Source organism: Oncorhynchus masou, unplaced genomic scaffold (assembly GCF_036934945.1).
Source record: "Oncorhynchus masou masou isolate Uvic2021 unplaced genomic scaffold, UVic_Omas_1.1 unplaced_scaffold_824, whole genome shotgun sequence".
Classification (NCBI taxonomy): domain Eukaryota; kingdom Metazoa; phylum Chordata; class Actinopteri; order Salmoniformes; family Salmonidae; genus Oncorhynchus; species Oncorhynchus masou.
In genome coordinates this window covers 97751-123518 of record NW_027014719.1, presented here as the reverse complement: position 1 = coordinate 123518, position 25768 = coordinate 97751, and the positions used below count along the sequence as shown (strand labels likewise).

Here is a 25768-nt window from a genome sequence, read left to right as displayed (position 1 = left end):
CTGAATCCAAGCACTTGATTTTATGTGCATTTTACATTATATACTTTTTTGCCACATTTGTTCATAACAAAATGTGAAATACTCTGGATACATTCAGTAACATGATAATATTCCTGTAAAATGTGTTGCAACACAAGACAGAACAATACGAGGTTTGAGAGAGGTGTAACTGCTCTCCAAAGTGTGCACATTTCCTAAGAAATGTCAATGCACTTTTATGACTCAAAGAAAAGGCTTCAACTGTAAGGTGCCTTTTTGAGCTCCTAGCTGTGCGGTTGAGGAATTAGAGCGAGGACACGTGTAGTTATTTTGTTTGGAACACAACCCTGCATCCCTGCAATCACACAATTACGGTTGTTGTTTATGCAATCCAAGAACGGTCCTTTATGAAAATCGCAATCTGGGTCAGATGGGAATCATTTGAACGCTTGTTCTATTACCAACATGACAAGCTAAGTAATAAAATATGACATGAAAATGTTAGGATTTCACAATGCAATTTATGGAAACGTATCGTACATTTGGCGCGCATAGACTGGCTAGCTGACAACGTCACGAAAATGATGCACGTGATTCAATGGGGTAGAAGTCGTGTTGTGATTCCGGATGGCCAGATAGCTACCAACAATTTAAAAAAACCTGGCATGAGGAGAATTGTAGTTGGCTAATTTCAGTTTTATTTTGTTCTTGATAATATGTCTTGTTTTGAGGTGCTCTCTGCTAATATGACAAATATATGTTAGATTGCTAAACAACAACTGTAACAATGTATTTGAGAGACAAGTGCTCATTGTGCAAATTGATTTGTGTTTTCAATAAATCAAATATATTTTGGGTGTCAACAATCTAAGCCAACCCCATAGTAGCGTGGTTGTTGCTAAACAACCAAACCAGTCTATATAAAGGCATCATGAGTGCATTCAGGTGCGTGTGCCAAGGCAAATGTTCTTCACTGTAGACAGACAGACTCATTCTGTTCAAAATAAATCAGGGTATGACGCCATGTCTTCTTGTAACTACACATCAAACATGGTGATCATAAACGCTGTATATGAAATTAGATTTATGACATGGAAATGTGAAGTGCACATTTGGACTCACGGGTGTTAGACTTGCTTGTATGACATCAAAGCAGTATTTAGTAGTATTATCTTTCAAAATACATGGAGTCCTCTTAATTTACAACATCTCCCTCACGCAGACAAAACATTTTTTTAAATTTGCCCAATTAGCTGGAGGGATGGGGGCAACTTCTTGTCTCTGCAGTGCTCAAGTTCAGATCGGCTCTCAGTCAAAACCCAGACAAAGCTGTGAAGCACAGAGCCTGAGCTCTGATGTCATGTAAAGCATGTTACTGTACAGACACCGAGTTCCAATTTAGGTGTTTATCAGTGTACAAATCTGCCATTTTCAACCCGTATACGGGTACACGCGTAAAGGGTTAAAAGAGCTGAACTGATAAACTAATACCAGGTAAAGTTATACCAGTTATATTTGACTTTTTTGTTTACCTCTACCATCTGTTCAGATCAGTGCAGATGATGTATAAGAGATTGTAAGAAGGAGCCAATTCAGACTGTTGAGCTGCACTTTCAGGGCCAGTTTCCCGGACCCAGATGAAGCCTACCTACTGCTCATGTGTTAAACGGCATTTTCAATAGAGGCTCCACTAGGCATTATATCGAGTCCTGTCTTAATCCACGACAGCTAAAACCCCTAGCGATAGAAACACATTGTAGGCTACCTTCTTTATCAGTCAGCTTCTCTCCTAGCTTGGTGAGCTTGGCTCGGAGCTCCGAGGCCAGGATGTAGCCCTTCTTCTGCTTGTCCGTCATCCTCATGGCCTCCAGGATCTCCGCCTTGGGGTCCTCCTGCTGGATCTGCCTGTGCATCATGGTCAGGAAGGTGGAGAAGTCGAGCTCGCCCTTCTTTTCTGGAGAAGGACGGATATTAGTACAACTAATCACCTGCAAAGGGCCCCATTGATCCAAAATAGGCCTAAATGCTGCTGTTAAAGTGACTGGTTATCTGCTACATGGCCGAGTTTTATATTTACATTCAACTGTACTGAGCATGGTTGGTTATTCCTTACTTCAATAAAATAACTTGTTAGGGTAGTGGAGTGTGTCAATATGGCTGCATTTACACAGACAGCCCAATTCTGATATTTTCCCACTAATGGATCTTTTGACCAAATCACATCAGATCTTTTCACATCTTTTTCAGCGCTGATCTGATTGGGAAAAAAAGTGAAAAAATATCAGAATTGGGCTGTCTGTTTAATGTGTAAAATAATGAACTGCAAATGGGCATGAAGTTCAGAGTAACAGAGCAGGCAAACTTTTTGACTCTCAGAAAAACATTCTGTTCAATATTGTAAATCGGGAAGTTGGGGAAAAATCCTGTTGAGTCCAACGTGTTCTAACCAAAGCCATTTTCACATGACCAAATCAGTTAATTGGTTTGAATATTTCTCAGTACTTCCCCCAGGTTAAAAAGTTCAGTGCAGAAAGTATGAAGAGCTGAGAGAAGATACATCTTTTTTTAATGTAATACATGTAATTGGAACAAGCTTGGGACAGATTTCAGCTAACGTGTTGGTTACACTCAATGTGACAACTTCTCCCTCTACCCATCCCCCAAGTAGCAGCTTGCCTGCCTACTAAATAATTTACAGCCAAAACCTCACTACAATTCAGAAACAGTATGGCAAGATCAACAGGTGTCTAGAGCCGCCTCAATATTCTAATGTCTTCCGCTTCCCTGCTTGTTCCCTTCATCTGCCCTGACCTTTAAACATGCCGTGGTGAAGGAGAGGAATTCCCTTTAGAACCCTCAAACTCAACCAGTTCCACTGTGGTTTTTATCATTCCCATTTAATCAAGGACTGATTTAGACCTGGAACACCAGGTGGGCGCAATGAATGATCAGGTAGAACAGAAACCCATCAGGCTCCGGGCCTTGTAGGGTCAGAGTTGAATACCCTGCTATAGACTACTGAGATGCCCCCAGGGTAAGTCACTCTAGACCAGGACTCTCCCAACCTTGTTCCTGGAGAGCTACTCTTCACTCCAACCCCAGTTGTAACTAACCTGATTCATCTTATTAACTAGCTAATTATTAGAAGCAGGTGCGATAGATTAGGTTTGGTGTGAAAACCGACAGGACCATAGCTCTCCAGAAACAGGGTTGGAGAGACTTGCTGTAGACTATTGACATTCCCCCAGGGTAGGTCACTCTCGACCAGGGGTACTCAACTCTTACCCTACCCAGTCCGGAGCCTGCTGGTTCTGTTTTACCTGATTAGAGGGGAACAATTGAAAAAAATGCAGTGGAGCTGAGTTGAGTTTGAGGTCTATAGACCAGTGGTTCCTAAACTTTTTATAGTCCTGTACCCCTTCAAACATTCAACCTCCAGCTGCGTACCCCCTTTAGCACCAGGGTCAGTGCACTCTCAATTGTTGTATTTTGCCATCATTGTAAGCCTGCCACACACACACTATAAGATACATTTATTAAACCTCAATGGGTGTGAGTTTTTGTCACAACCCGGTGAATGGGAAGTGGCAAAGAGCTCTTATAGGACCAGGGCACATATAATAAATCATTTTGCTCTTTATTTAACCATCTTACATATAAAACCTTATTTGTTCATCGACAATTGTGACTAACTCACAACAGGTTCATGAGAAGGGTGTGCTTGAAAGGATGCACCTAACTCTGCAATGTTGGGTTGTATTGCCTGTATGTAGTTTTCATTCTAGTGAGGGCTGAGAATCCACTCTCACATAGGTACGTGGTTGCAAAGGGCATCAGTGTCTTCACAGCGCGATTTGCCAAGGCAGGATACTCTGAGCGCAGCCCAATTCAGAAATCTGGCAGTGGCTTCTGATGAAATAAAATTTTCACAGAACCGCTTCTTGCAATTTCGATGAGGCTCTCTTGTTCAGATATCGGTATGTGGACTGGAGGCAGGGCATGAAATGGTTAACGAATCTTTTCAAATCTTCCCGCACATTGAATATAGTTGCGGAGAGTCCCTATAATCCTAGATTCAGATGATTAAAACGAGAAAAAATATCACCCAGATAGGCCAGCCATGTGAGAAACTCATGCAAGCGGTCAGACAAGGGAATAAACTTTAATCTCGTCTCTCAATTCAAAAAAATGTGTCAATACTTTGCCCCTTGATAACCAGCACACTTCTGTATGTTGTAAAAGCGTTACATGGTCGCTGCCTATATCATTGCATAGTGCAGAAAATACACGAGAGTTCAAGGGCCCTTGATTTAACAAAGTTAACCATTTTCACTGTAGTGTCCAAAAAGTATTTCAAGCTGTCAGGCATTCCCTTGGCAGCAAAAGCCTCTCGGGGGATGCTGCAGTGTAACCAAGTGGCATCGGGAACAACTACTTACACGCGCGTTACCACTCCACTATGTCTCCCTGTCAGTGCAGATATCAACACATTTTGACCACCAAAGTCCATTTTATGTCACAAGGCTGTCCAATACTTAAAAAAACATCCTCTCCTGTTGTCCTGGTTTCCAGTGGTTTGCAGAAGAGGATGTCTTCCTTATTCGACCCCCCATAAACATAACGGACATATGCCAGGCCCGCCACTGGCTTGTATGTGAAGCAGTAATTGTTTCAAAACATCTCCTGCCATGTCACTGATGCATCATGAAATGGTGTTGTTTGATGAAGACATTGTCTGTATAGTTTTTTGGGCCTATTGTCCCAGCCATATCCGCGGCAGAAGGAAGAATGAACTCCTCCACAATAGTATGGGGCTTGCCTGTCCAAGCCCTCGGGAGCTCACCATATAAGACACTTCTAGCTCCTTCTTATTAATGGTATCTGTTGCTTTTATACATGTCTTACTACTTGAAAGTGCTCTTAATTCTCTCTCAAAAAACTCATGTTGCTTATTTCAATTGGCATGTTTTGTTTCTGAATGTCTGCGCAAGTGTGAAGTTTTCATTGAGTTGTGAGATTGTACTTTTGCACATATAACACATTGTGACTGAGGAAAGGCACTACTCCCAATATAAGTGAACTTAAAATCAATGTAGTTCTTATCATATTTGCGCCTCTTTGATGGTCCAACGTCCCTGTCTGTTGTTCGGTGCTTTCCCGGCTAAGGTTCACAACTGTCAGTGTCCATGCTAGCTGGGCTAACAACAAATGTATAATTACTGATGCTAGCATTGGATGTGCTCGTGGAAGCAGAACAACTTGTGTTGTCGACAGGTGCAGGTGTAGTACTGCTGGTAGTAGCAGTACTACCAGTAGAGATGGTATGTGTCTCTTACTTTTTTTATCATTAATCAATTTTGGAGCAAACAGAATGAGCAGTAGCTACATACGGACTGTTAGTGGAATTCCTGCGAGAGAGTAACGGTTAATGTGATTGGATGTTAATTATTTGACAAGGCTACCTGTATTTGACATTGTGTTGTTATTTCGCTGAACACTAGAGGGTTTAATTTTATTTTTGGCAGTGAAACGAGGATACTCAGGTGAGAAAAAAACCTCACCCAAATGTATAGCCCCGTTGGGAAATCTAAATGGACCGTTTGAAAATGTGCTAATTAATTTTTATGTGAATCATATTTTTATTTGGCGTACCCCTGACGTCATTGCACGTACCCCTGGGGGGTTTGAAAATACCTGCTCTAGACTACTGAGATGTCCCCAGGGTAAGTCAATCTAGACTACTGAGATGCCCCCAGGGTCAGTCACTCTAGACTACTGAGATGTGTCAGGGTCAGTCAATCTAGACTACTGAGATGCCCCCAGGGTCAGTCAATCTAGACTACTGAGATGCCCCCAGGGTAAGTCAATCTAGACTACTGAGATGCCCCCAGGGTCAGTCACTCTAGACTACTGAGATGCCCCCAGGGTCAGTCAATCTAGACTACTGAGATGCCCCCAGGGTCAGTCAATCTAGACTACTGAGATGACCCCAGGGTAAGTCAATCTAGACTACTGAGATGCCCCCAGGGTAAGTCAATCTAGACTACTGAGATGCCCCCAGGGTAAATCAATCTAGACTACTGAGATGCCCCCAGGGTCAGTCAATCTAGACTACTGAGATGCCCCCAGGGTCAGTCACTCTAGACTACTGAGATGCCCCCAGGGTAAATCAATCTAGACTACTGAGATGCCCCCAGGGTCAGTCAATCTAGACTACTGAGATGCCCCCAGGGTCAGTCACTCTAGACTACTGAGATGCCCCCAGGGTCAGTCAATCTAGACTACTGAGATGCCCCCAGGGTAAATCAATCTAGACTACTGAGATGCCCCCAGGGTCAGTCAATCTAGACTACTGAGATGCCCCCAGGGTCAGTCAATCTAGACTACTGAGATGCCCCCAGGGTAAATCAATCTAGACTACTGAGATGCCCCCAGGGTAAGTCAATCTAGACTACTGAGATGTCCCCCAGGGTAAGTCAATCTAGACTACTGAGATGTCCCCCAGGGTAAGTCAATCTAGACTACTGAGATGCCCCCAGGGTAAGTCACTCTAGACTACTGAGATGTCCCCCAGGGTAAGTCAATCTAGACTACTGAGATGCCCCCAGGGTAAGTCAATCTAGACTACTGAGATGTCCCCAGGGTAAGTCAATCTAGACTACTGAGATGCCCCCAGGGTAAGTCAATCTAGACTACTGAGATGCCCCCAGGGTCAGTCAATCTAGACTACTGAGATGCCCCCAGGGTAAGTCAATCTAGACTACTGAGATGCCCCCAGGGTAAGTCAATCTAGACTACTGAGATGTCCCCCAGGGTAAGTCAATCTAGACTACTGAGATGTCCCCCAGGGTAAGTCAATCTAGACTACTGAGATGCCCCCAGGGTAAGTCACTCTAGACTACTGAGATGTCCCCCAGGGTAAGTCAATCTAGACTACTGAGATGCCCCCAGGGTAAGTCAATCTAGACTACTGAGATGTCCCCCAGGGTAAGTCAATCTAGACTACTGAGATGCCCCCAGGGTAAGTCAATCTAGACTACTGAGATGCCCCCAGGGTCAGTCAATCTAGACTACTGAGATGCCCCCAGGGTAAGTCAATCTAGACTACTGAGATGCCCCCAGGGTAAGTCAATCTAGACTACTGAGATGTCCCCCAGGGTAAGTCAATCTAGACTACTGAGATGCCCCCAGGGTAAGTCACTCTAGACTACTGAGATGTCCCCCAGGGTAAGTCAATCTAGACTACTGAGATGCCCCCAGGGTCAGTCACTCTAGACTACTGAGATGCCCCCAGGGTAAGTCAATCTAGACTACTGAGATGCCCCCAGGGTCAGTCACTCTAGACTACTGAGATGCCCCCAGGGTCAGTCACTCTAGACTACTGAGATGCCCCCAGGGTCAGTCAATCTAGACTACTGAGATGCCCCCAGGGTCAGTCACTCTAGACTACTGAGATGCCCCCAGGGTCAGTCACTCTAGACTACTGAGATGCCCCCAGGGTAAATCAATCTAGACTACTGAGATGTCCCCAGGGTAAGTCAATCTAGACTACTGAGATGCCCCCAGGGTCAGTCACTCTAGACTACTGAGATGTGTCAGGGTCAGTCAATCTAGACTACTGAGATGCCCCCAGGGTCAGTCAATCTAGACTACTGAGATGCCCCCAGGGTAAGTCAATCTAGACTACTGAGATGCCCCCAGGGTCAGTCACTCTAGACTACTGAGATGCCCCCAGGGTCAGTCAATCTAGACTACTGAGATGCCCCCAGGGTCAGTCAATCTAGACTACTGAGATGACCCCAGGGTAAGTCAATCTAGACTACTGAGATGCCCCCAGGGTAAGTCAATCTAGACTACTGAGATGCCCCCAGGGTAAATCAATCTAGACTACTGAAATGCCCCCAGGGTCAGTCAATCTAGACTACTGAGATGCCCCCAGGGTCAGTCACTCTAGACTACTGAGATGCCCCCAGGGTAAATCAATCTAGACTACTGAGATGCCCCAGGGTCAGTCAATCTAGACTACTGAGATGCCCCAGGGTCAGTCACTCTAGACTACTGAGATGCCCCCAGGGTCAGTCAATCTAGACTACTGAGATGCCCCCAGGGTAAATCAATCTAGACTACTGAGATGCCCCCAGGGTCAGTCAATCTAGACTACTGAGATGCCCCCAGGGTCAGTCAATCTAGACTACTGAGATGCCCCCAGGGTAAATCAATCTAGACTACTGAGATGCCCCCAGGGTAAGTCAATCTAGACTACTGAGATGTCCCCCAGGGTAAGTCAATCTAGACTACTGAGATGTCCCCCAGGGTAAGTCAATCTAGACTACTGAGATGCCCCCAGGGTAAGTCACTCTAGACTACTGAGATGTCCCCCAGGGTAAGTCACTCTAGACTACTGAGATGCCCCCAGGGTCAGTCAATCTAGACTACTGAGATGCCCCAGGGTAAGTCAATCTAGACTACTGAGATGCCCCCAGGGTAAGTCAATCTAGACTACTGAGATGTCCCCCAGGGTAAGTCAATCTAGACTACTGAGATGCCCCCAGGGTAAGTCAATCTAGACTACTGAGATGCCCCCAGGGTCAGTCAATCTAGACTACTGAGATGCCCCCCAGGGTAAGTCAATCTAGACTACTGAGATGCCCCCAGGGTAAGTCAATCTAGACTACTGAGATGTCCCCCAGGGTAAGTCAATCTAGACTACTGAGATGCCCCCAGGGTAAGTCACTCTAGACTACTGAGATGTCCCCCAGGGTAAGTCAATCTAGACTACTGAGATGCCCCCAGGGTCAGTCACTCTAGACTACTGAGATGCCCCCAGGGTAAGTCAATCTAGACTACTGAGATGCCCCCAGGGTCAGTCACTCTAGACTACTGAGATGCCCCCAGGGTCAGTCACTCTAGACTACTGAGATGCCCCCAGGGTCAGTCAATCTAGACTACTGAGATGCCCCCAGGGTCAGTCACTCTAGACTACTGAGATGCCCCCAGGGTCAGTCACTCTAGACTACTGAGATGCCCCCAGGGTAAATCAATCTAGACTACTGAGATGCCCCCAGGGTCAGTCAATCTAGACTACTGAGATGCCCCCAGGGTCAGTCACTCTAGACTACTGAGATGCCCCCAGGGTCAGTCAATCTAGACTACTGAGATGCCCCCAGGGTAAATCAATCTAGACTACTGAGATGCCCCCAGGGTCAGTCAATCTAGACTACTGAGATGCCCCCAGGGTCAGTCAATCTAGACTACTGAGATGCCCCCAGGGTCAGTCAATCTAGACTACTGAGATGCCCCCAGGGTAAGTCAATCTAGACTACTGAGATGTCCCCCAGGGTAAGTCAATCTAGACTACTGAGATGTCCCCCAGGGTAAGTCAATCTAGACTACTGAGATGCCCCCAGGGTAAGTCACTCTAGACTACTGAGATGTCCCCCAGGGTAAGTCAATCTAGACTACTGAGATGCCCCCAGGGTCAGTCAATCTAGACTACTGAGATGCCCCCAGGGTAAGTCAATCTAGACTACTGAGATGCCCCCAGGGTAAGTCAATCTAGACTACTGAGATGTCCCCCAGGGTAAGTCAATCTAGACTACTGAGATGCCCCCAGGGTAAGTCAATCTAGACTACTGAGATGCCCCCAGGGTCAGTCAATCTAGACTACTGAGATGCCCCCAGGGTAAGTCAATCTAGACTACTGAGATGCCCCCAGGGTAAGTCAATCTAGACTACTGAGATGTCCCCCAGGGTAAGTCAATCTAGACTACTGAGATGCCCCCAGGGTAAGTCACTCTAGACTACTGAGATGTCCCCCAGGGTAAGTCAATCTAGACTACTGAGATGCCCCCAGGGTCAGTCACTCTAGACTACTGAGATGCCCCCAGGGTCAGTCAATCTAGACTACTGAGATGCCCCCAGGGTCAGTCATTAAACTACTGAGATGCCCAGGGTCAGTCATTAGACTACTGAGATGCCCCCAGGGTCAGTCATTAGACTACTGAGATGCCCCCCAGGGTCAGTCATTAGACTACTGAGATGCCCCCAGTGTCAGTCAATCTAGACTACTGAGATGTCCCCCAGGGTCAGTCATTATACTACTGAGATGCCCCCAGGGTCAGTCATTAGACTACTGAGATGCCCCCCAGGGTAAGTCATTAAACTACTGAGATGCCCCCAGGGTCAGTCATTAGACTACTGAGATGCCCCCAGGGTCAGTCATTAGACTACTGAGATGCCCAGGGTCAGTCATTAGACTACTGAGATGCCCCCAGGGTCAGTCATTAAACTACTGAGATGCCCCCCCAGGGTAAGTCATTAAACTACTGAGATGCCCCCAGGGTAAGTCATTAGACTACTGAGATGCCCCCCAGGGTCAGTCATTAAACTACTGAGATGCCCCCAGGGTAAGTCATTAGACTACTGAGATGCCCCCAGGGTCAGTCATTAGACTACTGAGATGCCCCCAGGGTCAGTCATTAAACTACTGAGATGCCCCCCCCAGGGTCAGTCATTAAACTACTGAGATGCCCCCCCAGGGTCAGTCATTAAACTACTGAGATGCCCCCCCAGGGTCAGTCATTAGACTACTGAGATGCCCCCAGGGTCAGTCATTAGACTACTGAGATGCCCCCCAGGGTCAGTCATTAGACTACTGAGATGCCCCCCCAGGGTCAGTCATTAGACTACTGAGATGCCCCCAGGGTCAGTCATTAGACTACTGACATGCCCCCAGGGTCAGTCATTAAACTACTGAGATGCCCCCAGGGTCAGTCATTAAACTACTGAGATGCCCCCAGGGTCAGTCATTAGACTACTGAGATGCCCCCAGGGTCAGTCATTAGACTACTGAGATGCCCCCAGGGTCAGTCATTAAACTACTGAGATGCCCCAGGGTCAGTCATTAGACTACTGAGATGCCCCCAGGGTCAGTCATTATACTACTGAGATGCCCCCAGGGTCAGTCATTAGACTACTGAGATGCCCCCAGGGTAAGTCAATCTAGACGACTGAGATGCCCCCAGGGTAAATCAATCTAGACTACTGAGATGCCCCCAGGGTCAGTCACTCTAGACTACTGAGATGCCCCCAGGGTCAGTCATTATACTACTGAGATGCCCCCAGGGTCAGTCATTAGACTACTGAGATGCCCCCAGGGTCAGTCATTAAACTACTGAGATGCCCCCAGGGTCAGTCATTAGACTACTGAGATGCCCCCAGGGTCAGTCAATCTAGACTACTGAGATGCCCCCAGGGTAAGTCACTCTAGACTACTGAGATGCCCCCATGGTCAGTCATTAGACTGCTGAGATGCCCCCAGGGTAAGTCACTCTAGACTACTGAGATGCCCCCCAGGGTCAGTCAATCTAGACTACTGAGATGCCCCCAGGGTCAGTCACTCTAGACTACTGAGATGCCCCCAGGGTCAGTCAATCTAGACTACTGAGATGCCCCCAGGGTCAGTCATTAGACTACTGAGATGCCCCCAGGGTCAGTCATTATACTACTGAGATGCCCCCAGGGTAAATCAATCTAGACTACTGAGATGCCCCCAGGGTAAGTCATTAAACTACTGAGATGCCCCCAGGGTCAGTCATTAGACTACTGAGATGCCCCCAGGGTCAGTCATTAAACTACTGAGATGCCCCCCCAGGGTCAGTCATTAGACTACTGAGATGCCCCCAGGGTCAGTCATTAAACTACTGAGATGCCCCCCCAGGGTCAGTCATTAAACTACTGAGATGCCCCCAGGGTCAGTCATTAGACTACTGAGATGCCCCCAGGGTCAGTCATTAGACTACTGAGATGCCCCCAGGGTCAGTCATTAGACTACTGAGATGCCCCCAGGGTCAGTCATTAAACTACTGAGATGCCCCCTGGGTCAGTCTTTAGACTACTGAGATGCCCCCAGGGTCAGTCATTAGACTACTGAGATGCCCCCAGGGTCAGTCATTAAACTACTGAGATGCCCCCAGGGTCAGTCATTAAACTACTGAGATGCCCCCAGGGTCAGTCATTAGACTACTGAGATGCCCCCAGGGTCAGTCATTAGACTACTGAGATGCCCCCAGGGTCAGTCACTCTAGACTACTGAGATGCCCCCAGGGTAAGTCAATCTAGACTACTGAGATGCCCCCAGGGTCAGTCAATCTAGACTACTGAGATGCCCCCAGGGTCAGTCAATCTAGACTACTGAGATGCCCCCAGGGTAAGTCAATCTAGACTACTGAGATGCCCCCAGGGTAAGTCAATCTAGACTACTGAGATGCCCCCAGGGTCAGTCATTAAACTACTGAGATGCCCCCAGGGTCAGTCATTATACTACTGAGATGCCCCCAGGGTAAATCAATCTAGACTACTGAGATGCCCCCAGGGTAAGTCATTAAACTACTGAGATGCCCCCAGGGTCAGTCATTAGACTACTGAGATGCCCCCAGGGTCAGTCATTAAACTACTGAGATGCCCCCAGGGTCAGTCATTAGACTACTGAGATGCCCCCAGGGTCAGTCATTAAACTACTGAGATGCCCCCAGGGTCAGTCATTAAACTACTGAGATGCCCCCCCAGGGTCAGTCATTAGACTACTGAGATGCCCCCAGGGTCAGTCATTAGACTACTGAGATGCCCCCCAGGGTCAGTCATTAGACTACTGAGATGCCCCCAGGGTCAGTCATTAGACTACTGAGATGCCCCCAGGGTCAGTCATTAAACTACTGAGATGCCCCCAGGGTCAGTCATTATACTACTGAGATGCCCCCAGGGTAAATCAATCTAGACTACTGAGATGCCCCCAGGGTCAGTCATTATACTACTGAGATGCCCCCAGGGTCAGTCATTAGACTACTGAGATGCCCCCAGGGTAAGTCATTAAACTACTGAGATGCCCCCAGGGTAAATCAATCTAGACTACTGAGATGTCCCCAGGGTCAGTCATTATACTACTGAGATGCCCCCAGGGTCAGTCATTAGACTACTGAGATGCCCCCAGGGTAAGTCAATCTAGACTACTGAGATGCCCCCAGGGTAAGTCAATCTAGACTACTGAGATGCCCCCAGGGTAAATCAATCTAGACTACTGAGATGCCCCCAGGGTCAGTCATTAAACTACTGAGATGCCCCCAGGGTCAGTCATTATACTACTGAGATGCCCCCAGGGTAAGTCAATCTAGACTACTGAGATGCCCCCAGGGTAAGTCAATCTAGACTACTGAGATGTCCCCCAGGGTAAGTCAATCTAGACTACTGAGATGCCCCCAGGGTAAGTCAATCTAGACTACTGAGATGCCCCCAGGGTCAGTCAATCTAGACTACTGAGATGCCCCCAGGGTAAGTCAATCTAGACTACTGAGATGCCCCCAGGGTAAGTCAATCTAGACTACTGAGATGTCCCCCAGGGTAAGTCAATCTAGACTACTGAGATGCCCCCAGGGTAAGTCACTCTAGACTACTGAGATGTCCCCCAGGGTAAGTCAATCTAGACTACTGAGATGCCCCCAGGGTCAGTCACTCTAGACTACTGAGATGCCCCCAGGGTAAGTCAATCTAGACTACTGAGATGCCCCCAGGGTCAGTCACTCTAGACTACTGAGATGCCCCCAGGGTCAGTCACTCTAGACTACTGAGATGCCCCCAGGGTCAGTCAATCTAGACTACTGAGATGCCCCCAGGGTCAGTCACTCTAGACTACTGAGATGCCCCCAGGGTCAGTCACTCTAGACTACTGAGATGCCCCAGGGTAAATCAATCTAGACTACTGAGATGTCCCCAGGGTAAGTCAATCTAGACTACTGAGATGCCCCCAGGGTCAGTCACTCTAGACTACTGAGATGTGTCAGGGTCAGTCAATCTAGACTACTGAGATGCCCCCAGGGTCAGTCAATCTAGACTACTGAGATGCCCCCAGGGTAAGTCAATCTAGACTACTGAGATGCCCCCAGGGTCAGTCACTCTAGACTACTGAGATGCCCCCAGGGTCAGTCAATCTAGACTACTGAGATGCCCCAGGGTCAGTCAATCTAGACTACTGAGATGACCCCAGGGTAAGTCAATCTAGACTACTGAGATGCCCCCAGGGTAAGTCAATCTAGACTACTGAGATGCCCCAGGGTAAATCAATCTAGACTACTGAAATGCCCCCAGGGTCAGTCAATCTAGACTACTGAGATGCCCCCAGGGTCAGTCACTCTAGACTACTGAGATGCCCCCAGGGTAAATCAATCTAGACTACTGAGATGCCCCCAGGGTCAGTCAATCTAGACTACTGAGATGCCCCCAGGGTCAGTCACTCTAGACTACTGAGATGCCCCCAGGGTCAGTCAATCTAGACTACTGAGATGCCCCCAGGGTAAATCAATCTAGACTACTGAGATGCCCCCAGGGTCAGTCAATCTAGACTACTGAGATGCCCCCAGGGTCAGTCAATCTAGACTACTGAGATGCCCCCAGGGTAAATCAATCTAGACTACTGAGATGCCCCCAGGGTAAGTCAATCTAGACTACTGAGATGTCCCCCAGGGTAAGTCAATCTAGACTACTGAGATGTCCCCCAGGGTAAGTCAATCTAGACTACTGAGATGCCCCAGGGTAAGTCACTCTAGACTACTGAGATGTCCCCCAGGGTAAGTCACTCTAGACTACTGAGATGCCCCCAGGGTCAGTCAATCTAGACTACTGAGATGCCCCCAGGGTAAGTCAATCTAGACTACTGAGATGCCCCCAGGGTAAGTCAATCTAGACTACTGAGATGTCCCCCAGGGTAAGTCAATCTAGACTACTGAGATGCCCCCAGGGTAAGTCAATCTAGACTACTGAGATGCCCCCAGGGTCAGTCAATCTAGACTACTGAGATGCCCCCAGGGTAAGTCAATCTAGACTACTGAGATGCCCCCAGGGTAAGTCAATCTAGACTACTGAGATGTCCCCCAGGGTAAGTCAATCTAGACTACTGAGATGCCCCCAGGGTAAGTCACTCTAGACTACTGAGATGTCCCCCAGGGTAAGTCAATCTAGACTACTGAGATGCCCCCAGGGTCAGTCACTCTAGACTACTGAGATGCCCCCAGGGTAAGTCAATCTAGACTACTGAGATGCCCCCAGGGTCAGTCACTCTAGACTACTGAGATGCCCCCAGGGTCAGTCACTCTAGACTACTGAGATGCCCCCAGGGTCAGTCAATCTAGACTACTGAGATGCCCCCAGGGTCAGTCACTCTAGACTACTGAGATGCCCCCAGGGTCAGTCACTCTAGACTACTGAGATGCCCCCAGGGTAAATCAATCTAGACTACTGAGATGCCCCCAGGGTCAGTCAATCTAGACTACTGAGATGCCCCCAGGGTCAGTCACTCTAGACTACTGAGATGCCCCCAGGGTCAGTCAATCTAGACTACTGAGATGCCCCCAGGGTAAATCAATCTAGACTACTGAGATGCCCCCAGGGTCAGTCAATCTAGACTACTGAGATGCCCCCAGGGTCAGTCAATCTAGACTACTGAGATGCCCCCAGGGTCAGTCAATCTAGACTACTGAGATGCCCCCAGGGTAAGTCAATCTAGACTACTGAGATGTCCCCCAGGGTAAGTCAATCTAGACTACTGAGATGTCCCCCAGGGTAAGTCAATCTAGACTACTGAGATGCCCCCAGGGTAAGTCACTCTAGACTACTGAGATGTCCCCCAGGGTAAGTCAATCTAGACTACTGAGATGCCCCCAGGGTCAGTCAATCTAGACTACTGAGATGCCCCCAGGGTAAGTCAATCTAGACTACTGAGATGCCCCCAGGGTAAGTCAATCTAGACTACTGAGATGTCCCCCAGGGTAAGTCAATCTAGACTACTGAGATGCCCCCAGGGTAAGTCAATCTAGACTACTGAGATGCCCCCAGGGTCAGTCAATCTAGACTACTGAGATGCCCCCAGGGTAAGTCAATCTAGACTACTGAGATGCCCCCAGGGTAAGTCAATCTAGACTACTGAGATGTCCCCCAGGGTAAGTCAATCTAGACTACTGAGATGCCCCCAGGGTAAGTCACTCTAGACTACTGAGATGTCCCCCAGGGTAAGTCAATCTAGACTACTGAGATGCCCCCAGGGTCAGTCACTCTAGACTACTGAGATGCCCCCAGGGTCAGTCAATCTAGACTACTGAGATGCCCCCAGGGTCAGTCATTAAACTACTGAGATGCCCAGGGTCAGTCATTAGACTACTGAGATGCCCCCAGGGTCAGTCATTAGACTACTGAGATGCCCCCCAGGGTCAGTCATTAGACTACTGAGATGCCCCCAGTGTCAGTCAATCTAGACTACTGAGATGTCCCCCCAGGGTCAGTCATTAAACTACTGAGATGCCCCCAGGGTCAGTCATTAGACTACTGAGATGCCCCCAGGGTAAGTCATTAAACTACTGAGATGCCCCCAGGGTCAGTCATTAGACTACTGAGATGCCCCCAGGGTCAGTCATTAAACTACTGAGATGCCCCCCCCCCAGGGTCAGTCATTAGACTACCGAGATGCCCCCCAGGGTCAGTCATTAAACTACTGAGATGCCCCCCCAGGGTAAGTCATTAAACTACTGAGATGCCCCCAGGGTAAGTCATTAGACTACTGAGATGCCCCCCAGGGTCAGTCATTAAACTACTGAGATGCCCCCAGGGTAAGTCATTAGACTACTGAGATGCCCCCCAGGGTCAGTCATTAGACTACTGAGATGCCCCCAGGGTCAGTCATTAAACTACTGAGATGCCCCCAGGGTCAGTCATTAAACTACTGAGATGCCCCCCAGGGTCAGTCATTAAACTACTGAGATGCCCCCCAGGGTCAGTCATTAGACTACTGAGATGCCCCCAGGGTCAGTCATTAGACTACTGAGATGCCCCCAGGGTAAGTCATTAGACTACTGAGATGCCCCCCAGGGTCAGTCATTAGACTACTGAGATGCCCCCAGGGTCAGTCATTAGACTACTGAGATGCCCCCAGGGTCAGTCATTAAACTACTGAGATGCCCCCAGGGTCAGTCATTAAACTACTGAGATGCCCCCAGGGTCAGTCATTAGACTACTGAGATGCCCCCAGGGTCAGTCATTAGACTACTGAGATGCCCCCAGGGTCAGTCATTAAACTACTGAGATGCCCCCAGGGTCAGTCATTAGACTACTGAGATGCCCCCAGGGTCAGTCATTATACTACTGAGATGCCCCCAGGGTCAGTCATTAGACTACTGAGATGCCCCCAGGGTAAGTCAATCTAGACGACTGAGATGCCCCCAGGGTAAATCAATCTAGACTACTGAGATGCCCCCAGGGTCAGTCACTCTAGACTACTGAGATGCCCCCAGGGTAAGTCAATCTAGACTACTGAGATGCCCCCAGGGTCAGTCACTCTAGACTACTGAGATGCCCCCAGGGTCAGTCACTCTAGACTACTGAGATGCCCCCAGGGTCAGTCAATCTAGACTACTGAGATGCCCCAGGGTCAGTCACTCTAGACTACTGAGATGCCCCCAGGGTCAGTCACTCTAGACTACTGAGATGCCCCCAGGGTAAATCAATCTAGACTACTGAGATGCCCCCAGGGTCAGTCAATCTAGACTACTGAGATGCCCCCAGGGTCAGTCACTCTAGACTACTGAGATGCCCCCAGGGTCAGTCAATCTAGACTACTGAGATGCCCCCAGGGTAAATCAATCTAGACTACTGAGATGCCCCCAGGGTCAGTCAATCTAGACTACTGAGATGCCCCCAGGGTCAGTCAATCTAGACTACTGAGATGCCCCCAGGGTCAGTCAATCTAGACTACTGAGATGCCCCCAGGGTAAGTCAATCTAGACTACTGAGATGTCCCCCAGGGTAAGTCAATCTAGACTACTGAGATGTCCCCAGGGTAAGTCAATCTAGACTACTGAGATGCCCCCAGGGTAAGTCACTCTAGACTACTGAGATGTCCCCCAGGGTAAGTCAATCTAGACTACTGAGATGCCCCCAGGGTCAGTCAATCTAGACTACTGAGATGCCCCCAGGGTAAGTCAATCTAGACTACTGAGATGCCCCCAGGGTAAGTCAATCTAGACTACTGAGATGTCCCCCAGGGTAAGTCAATCTAGACTACTGAGATGCCCCCAGGGTAAGTCAATCTAGACTACTGAGATGCCCCCAGGGTCAGTCAATCTAGACTACTGAGATGCCCCCAGGGTAAGTCAATCTAGACTACTGAGATGCCCCCAGGGTAAGTCAATCTAGACTACTGAGATGTCCCCCAGGGTAAGTCAATCTAGACTACTGAGATGCCCCCAGGGTAAGTCACTCTAGACTACTGAGATGTCCCCCAGGGTAAGTCAATCTAGACTACTGAGATGCCCCCAGGGTCAGTCACTCTAGACTACTGAGATGCCCCCAGGGTCAGTCAATCTAGACTACTGAGATGCCCCCAGGGTCAGTCATTAAACTACTGAGATGCCCAGGGTCAGTCATTAGACTACTGAGATGCCCCCAGGGTCAGTCATTAGACTACTGAGATGCCCCCCAGGGTCAGTCATTAGACTACTGAGATGCCCCCAGTGTCAGTCAATCTAGACTACTGAGATGTCCCCCAGGGTCAGTCATTAAACTACTGAGATGCCCCCAGGGTCAGTCATTAGACTACTGAGATGCCCCCAGGGTAAGTCATTAAACTACTGAGATGCCCCCAGGGTCAGTCATTAGACTACTGAGATGCCCCCAGGGTCAGTCATTAAACTACTGAGATGCCCCCCCCAGGGTCAGTCATTAGACTACCGAGATGCCCCCAGGGTCAGTCATTAAACTACTGAGATGCCCCCAGGGTAAGTCATTAAACTACTGAGATGCCCCCAGGGTAAGTCATTAGACTACTGAGATGCCCCCAGGGTCAGTCATTAAACTACTGAGATGCCCCCAGGGTAAGTCATTAGACTACTGAGATGCCCCCAGGGTCAGTCATTAGACTACTGAGATGCCCCCAGGGTCAGTCATTAAACTACTGAGATGCCCCCAGGGTCAGTCATTAAACTACTGAGATGCCCCCAGGGTCAGTCATTAAACTACTGAGATGCCCCCCCAGGGTCAGTCATTAGACTACTGAGATGCCCCCAGGGTCAGTCATTAGACTACTGAGATGCCCCCAGGGTCAGTCATTAGACTACTGAGATGCCCCCCAGGGTCAGTCATTAGACTACTGAGATGCCCCCAGGGTCAGTCATTAGACTACTGAGATGCCCCCAGGGTCAGTCATTAAACTACTGAGATGCCCCCAGGGTCAGTCATTAAACTACTGAGATGCCCCCAGGGTCAGTCATTAGACTACTGAGATGCCCCCAGGGTCAGTCATTAGACTACTGAGATGCCCCCAGGGTCAGTCATTAAACTACTGAGATGCCCCCAGGGTCAGTCATTAGACTACTGAGATGCCCCCAGGGTCAGTCATTATACTACTGAGATGCCCCCAGGGTCAGTCATTAGACTACTGAGATGCCCCCAGGGTAAGTCAATCTAGACGACTGAGATGCCCCCAGGGTAAATCAATCTAGACTACTGAGATGCCCCCAGGGTCAGTCACTCTAGACTACTGAGATGCCCCCAGGGTCAGTCATTATACTACTGAGATGCCCCCAGGGTCAGTCATTAAACTACTGAGATGCCCCCAGGGTCAGTCATTAAACTACTGAGATGCCCCCAGGGTCAGTCATTAGACTACTGAGATGCCCCCAGGGTCAGTCAATCTAGACTACTGAGATGCCCCCAGGGTAAGTCACTCTAGACTACTGAGATGCCCCCATGGTCAGTCATTAGACTGCTGAGATGCCCCCAGGGTAAGTCACTCTAGACTACTGAGATGCCCCCCAGGGTCAGTCAATCTAGACTACTGAGATGCCCCCAGGGTCAGTCACTCTAGACTACTGAGATGCCCCCAGGGTCAGTCAATCTAGACTACTGAGATGCCCCCAGGGTAAATCAATCTAGACTACTGAGATGCCCCCAGGGTCAGTCAATCTAGACTACTGAGATGCCCCCAGGGTCAGTCAATCTAGACTACTGAGATGCCCCCAGGGTCAGTCAATCTAGACTACTGAGATGCCCCCAGGGTAAGTCAATCTAGACTACTGAGATGTCCCCCAGGGTAAGTCAATCTAGACTACTGAGATGTCCCCCAGGGTAAGTCAATCTAGACTACTGAGATGCCCCCAGGGTAAGTCACTCTAGACTACTGAGATGTCCCCCAGGGTAAGTCAATCTAGACTACTGAGATGCCCCCAGGGTCAGTCAATCTAGACTACTGAGATGCCCCCAGGGTAAGTCAATCTAGACTACTGAGATGCCCCCAGGGTAAGTCAATCTAGACTACTGAGATGTCCCCCAGGGTAAGTCAATCTAGACTACTGAGATGCCCCCAGGGTAAGTCAATCTAGACTACTGAGATGCCCCCAGGGTCAGTCAATCTAGACTACTGAGATGCCCCCAGGGTAAGTCAATCTAGACTACTGAGATGCCCCCAGGGTAAGTCAATCTAGACTACTGAGATGTCCCCCAGGGTAAGTCAATCTAGACTACTGAGATGCCCCCAGGGTAAGTCACTCTAGACTACTGAGATGTCCCCCAGGGTAAGTCAATCTAGACTACTGAGATGCCCCCAGGGTCAGTCAATCTAGACTACTGAGATGCCCCCAGGGTCAGTCAATCTAGACTACTGAGATGCCCCCAGGGTCAGTCATTAAACTACTGAGATGCCCAGGGTCAGTCATTAGACTACTGAGATGCCCCCAGGGTCAGTCATTAGACTACTGAGATGCCCCCCAGGGTCAGTCATTAGACTACTGAGATGCCCCCAGTGTCAGTCAATCTAGACTACTGAGATGTCCCCCCAGGGTCAGTCATTAAACTACTGAGATGCCCCCAGGGTCAGTCATTAGACTACTGAGATGCCCCCCCAGGGTAAGTCATTAAACTACTGAGATGCCCCCAGGGTCAGTCATTAGACTACTGAGATGCCCCCAGGGTCAGTCATTAAACTACTGAGATGCCCCCCCAGGGTCAGTCATTAGACTACTGAGATGCCCCCAGGGTCAGTCATTAGACTACTGAGATGCCCCCCAGGGTAAGTCATTAAACTACTGAGATGCCCCCAGGGTAAGTCATTAGACTACTGAGATGCCCCCCAGGGTCAGTCATTAAACTACTGAGATGCCCCCAGGGTAAGTCATTAGACTACTGAGATGCCCCCCAGGGTCAGTCATTAGACTACTGAGATGCCCCCAGGGTCAGTCATTAAACTACTGAGATGCCCCCCCAGGGTCAGTCATTAAACTACTGAGATGCCCCCCAGGGTCAGTCATTAAACTACTGAGATGCCCCCCCCAGGGTCAGTCATTAGACTACTGAGATGCCCCCAGGGTCAGTCATTAGACTACTGAGATGCCCCCCAGGGTCAGTCATTAAACTACTGAGATGCCCCCCCAGGGTCAGTCATTAGACTACTGAGATGCCCCCAGGGTCAGTCATTAGACTACTGACATGCCCCCAGGGTCAGTCATTAAACTACTGAGATGCCCCCAGGGTCAGTCATTAAACTACTGAGATGCCCCCAGGGTCAGTCATTAGACTACTGAGATGCCCCCAGGGTCAGTCATTAGACTACTGAGATGCCCCCAGGGTCAGTCATTAAACTACTGAGATGCCCCCAGGGTCAGTCATTAGACTACTGAGATGCCCCCAGGGTCAGTCATTATACTACTGAGATGCCCCCAGGGTCAGTCATTAGACTACTGAGATGCCCCCAGGGTAAGTCAATCTAGACGACTGAGATGCCCCCAGGGTAAATCAATCTAGACTACTGAGATGCCCCCAGGGTCAGTCACTCTAGACTACTGAGATGCCCCCAGGGTCAGTCATTATACTACTGAGATGCCCCCAGGGTCAGTCATTAAACTACTGAGATGCCCCCAGGGTCAGTCATTAAACTACTGAGATGCCCCCAGGGTCAGTCATTAGACTACTGAGATGCCCCCAGGGTCAGTCAATCTAGACTACTGAGATGCCCCCAGGGTAAGTCACTCTAGACTACTGAGATGCCCCCATGGTCAGTCATTAGACTGCTGAGATGCCCCAGGGTAAGTCACTCTAGACTACTGAGATGCCCCCAGGGTCAGTCAATCTAGACTACTGAGATGCCCCCAGGGTCAGTCACTCTAGACTACTGAGATGCCCCCAGGGTCAGTCAATCTAGACTACTGAGATGCCCCCAGGGTCAGTCATTAGACTACTGAGATGCCCCCAGGGTCAGTCATTATACTACTGAGATGCCCCCAGGGTAAATCAATCTAGACTACTGAGATGCCCCCAGGGTAAGTCATTAAACTACTGAGATGCCCCCAGGGTCAGTCATTAGACTACTGAGATGCCCCCAGGGTCAGTCATTAAACTACTGAGATGCCCCCAGGGTCAGTCATTAGACTACTGAGATGCCCCCAGGGTCAGTCATTAAACTACTGAGATGCCCCCCCAGGGTCAGTCATTAAACTACTGAGATGCCCCCCCAGGGTCAGTCATTAGACTACTGAGATGCCCCCAGGGTCAGTCATTAAACTACTGAGATGCCCCCAGGGTCAGTCATTAGACTACTGAGATGCCCCCCAGGGTCAGTCATTAAACTACTGAGATGCCCCCCAGGGTCAGTCATTAGACTACTGAGATGCCCCCAGGGTCAGTCATTAGACTACTGAGATGCCCCCAGGGTCAGTCATTAAACTACTGAGATGCCCCCAGGGTCAGTCATTAAACTACTGAGATGCCCCCCAGGGTCAGTCATTAGACTACTGAGATGCCCCCAGGGTCAGTCATTAGACTACTGAGATGCCCCCAGGGTAAGTCACTCTAGACTACTGAGATGTCCCCCAGGGTAAGTCAATCTAGACTACTGAGATGCCCCCAGGGTCAGTCAATCTAGACTACTGAGATGCCCCCAGGGTCAGTCAATCTAGACTACTGAGATGCCCCCAGGGTAAGTCAATCTAGACTACTGAGATGCCCCCAGGGTAAGTCAATCTAGACTACTGAGATGCCCCCAGGGTCAGTCATTAAACTACTGAGATGCCCCCAGGGTCAGTCATTATACTACTGAGATGCCCCCAGGGTAAATCAATCTAGACTACTGAGATGCCCCCAGGGTAAGTCATTAAACTACTGAGATGCCCCCAGGGTCAGTCATTAGACTACTGAGATGCCCCCAGGGTCAGTCATTAAACTACTGAGATGCCCCCAGGGTCAGTCATTAGACTACTGAGATGCCCCCAGGGTCAGTCATTAAACTACTGAGATGCCCCCAGGGTCAGTCATTAAACTACTGAGATGCCCCCAGGGTCAGTCATTAGACTACTGAGATGCCCCCAGGGTCAGTCATTAAACTACTGAGATGCCCCCAGGGTCAGTCATTAGACTACTGAGATGCCCCCAGGGTCAGTCATTAGACTACTGAGATGCCCCCAGGGTCAGTCATTAAACTACTGAGATGCCCCCAGGGTCAGTCATTATACTACTGAGATGCCCCCAGGGTAAATCAATCTAGACTACTGAGATGCCCCCAGGGTCAGTCATTATACTACTGAGATGCCCCCAGGGTCAGTCATTAGACTACTGAGATGCCCCCAGGGTAAGTCATTAAACTACTGAGATGCCCCCAGGGTAAATCAATCTAGACTACTGAGATGTCCCCAGGGTCAGTCATTATACTACTGAGATGCCCCCAGGGTCAGTCATTAGACTACTGAGATGCCCCCAGGGTAAGTCAATCTAGACTACTGAGATGCCCCCAGGGTAAGTCAATCTAGACTACTGAGATGCCCCCAGGGTAAATCAATCTAGACTACTGAGATGCCCCCAGGGTCAGTCATTAAACTACTGAGATGCCCCCAGGGTCAGTCATTATACTACTGAGATGCCCCCAGGGTAAGTCAATCTAGACTACTGAGATGCCCCCAGGGTCAGTCATTAGACTACTGAGATGCCCCCAGGGTCAGTCATTAAACTACTGAGATGCCCCCAGGGTCAGTCATGAGACTACTGAGATGCCCCCAGGGTAAGTAAGTCTAGACTACTGAGATGCCCCCAGGGTAAGTCAGTCTAGACTACTGAGATGCCCTCAGGGTAAGTCAATCTAGACTACTGAGATGCCCTCAGGGTAAGTCAATCTAGACTACTGAGATGTCCCCAGGGTCAGTCATTAAACTACTGAGATGCCCCCAGGGTCAGTCATTAGACTACTGAGATGCCCCCAGGGTAAGTAAGTCTAGACTACTGAGATGCCCCCAGGGTAAGTGAGGGGCCCTTGATGGCGTACCTATCTTGTGGACCTGCAGGTGTCGGTCGATCTCACCGAAGGTGGGACTCGTCCCCAGACAGCGCATAACTGTGATCAGGTCTTTGGCTTCAATCTTCCCCTTGCGCTTCTTGTCGTACAAGGAGAAACATTCCTTGAACTCTACAGGGAGAGGAAAAACAGGCAAATAATGCACTAATGTGCTGGGTGAAAAGAAACTAAAAAACAAATCATGATAATCCATTCTAAAAACAGTGCATATTACAATGTTTCTCCTCTCCAAGGAGGCAATTAAAATGTTCTTGTCTCACAAGTGTAGAGAAATAAGTAAATCGTACTTTTAACCTCAATTGGGACTATTTTCGAAAATGCCCTTTTTAAAATGACATTGCTCTCAACGTTTGTCACAACATTTTACTCTAATGTTCAATATCAATTTATTGAAAAATAATTACATTATTTATGTCCCATGTGACCTCCCACACACCAAAAGAAAAGCTAGCAAACAAAATAGCACACCTTACCGTTGATCTGAGTTCCTGACAGGAATTTAGCCTGAGGAAAAACACAATGCACCATGAATTGGCCTAAACATGTACAGAAATGAGTAAACACAAAACAATTCAATTGTTTTTTCTTACCATGTCTGTCGTCAGAGATCTCTCTTCCTGGAATGCAACTGGCTAACCTTACCTGACTCCACACCCATCTGCCTGTCGGTTCAAAGTCCACCACAGAGTACATGTTATTCAATACCGGTTGCTGTGGAAACTGAGATAGTGGATCCAAGGTATCATATTATCCTCTCTCTTTCTCTTCTATCAAATACTTGTGATACTAATCACTCCCTTATTATCTGATATGACAACCAGGATATGTTGAACTACACAGCGTGGCCATGAGCAGACAAGTTACAGTATATGAAAATAAAAGAAGTTAAATTCTTCCGTAAGATAAGTAATTTTGTCTATATTAAAAGTAGGCGTAAGTATGATTGATCTTGCTCAACTAATAGAACTCCCCCGTTTCAATTCAATACCATTTTATGTCTAGTGAAAGGACAGATGACAGGATAGTGATGACACTGAATAATATATACATTTCCTGAGGTAGCTGCAATATATAACATTACCACTAGAGGACACTGTCTATCAAGCCAGCCATGTACTAATACTTCATATAATAATTTGGTATGTGTATACCCCATTACATCTGGCGTGTACTCTGTATTCCACTCAGTTGGTAGAGCATGGTGCTTAGAGCATGGTGCTTGCAGTGCCAGGTTTGCGGGTTCGATTCCCACGGGGGACCAGTAAGAAAAAAACGTTAAATGTATGCTCTCACTACTGTAAGTCGCTCTGGGTAAGAGCATCGGCTAAATTACTAAAATGTCAAATGTAAATCTGCTATAGGAGACATATGACCTACTTCATTATGGAGAAACCTTGATGATGATGTCTGTTATACAGTATA

The 25768-nt window shown here is 48.5% G+C and overlaps 1 protein-coding gene across 1 annotated transcript; it reads right to left on the bottom strand.

Annotated features, from left to right (window-relative positions):
* Positions 1–1661: 1661 nt before the first annotated feature.
* On the bottom strand, positions 1662–25024 carry LOC135537719 (calmodulin-like protein 4). The gene is made up of 4 exons (XM_064963752.1): positions 24937–25024; positions 24820–24850; positions 24317–24457; positions 1662–1933 (listed from the first exon to the last, which is right to left on the bottom strand). Exons 1-4 carry the CDS (start codon positions 24937–24939, stop codon positions 1677–1679), a joined length of 432 nt encoding a protein of 143 aa, XP_064819824.1. The 5' UTR covers positions 24940–25024; the 3' UTR covers positions 1662–1676.
* Between the last annotated feature and the right edge of the window lie 744 nt (positions 25025–25768).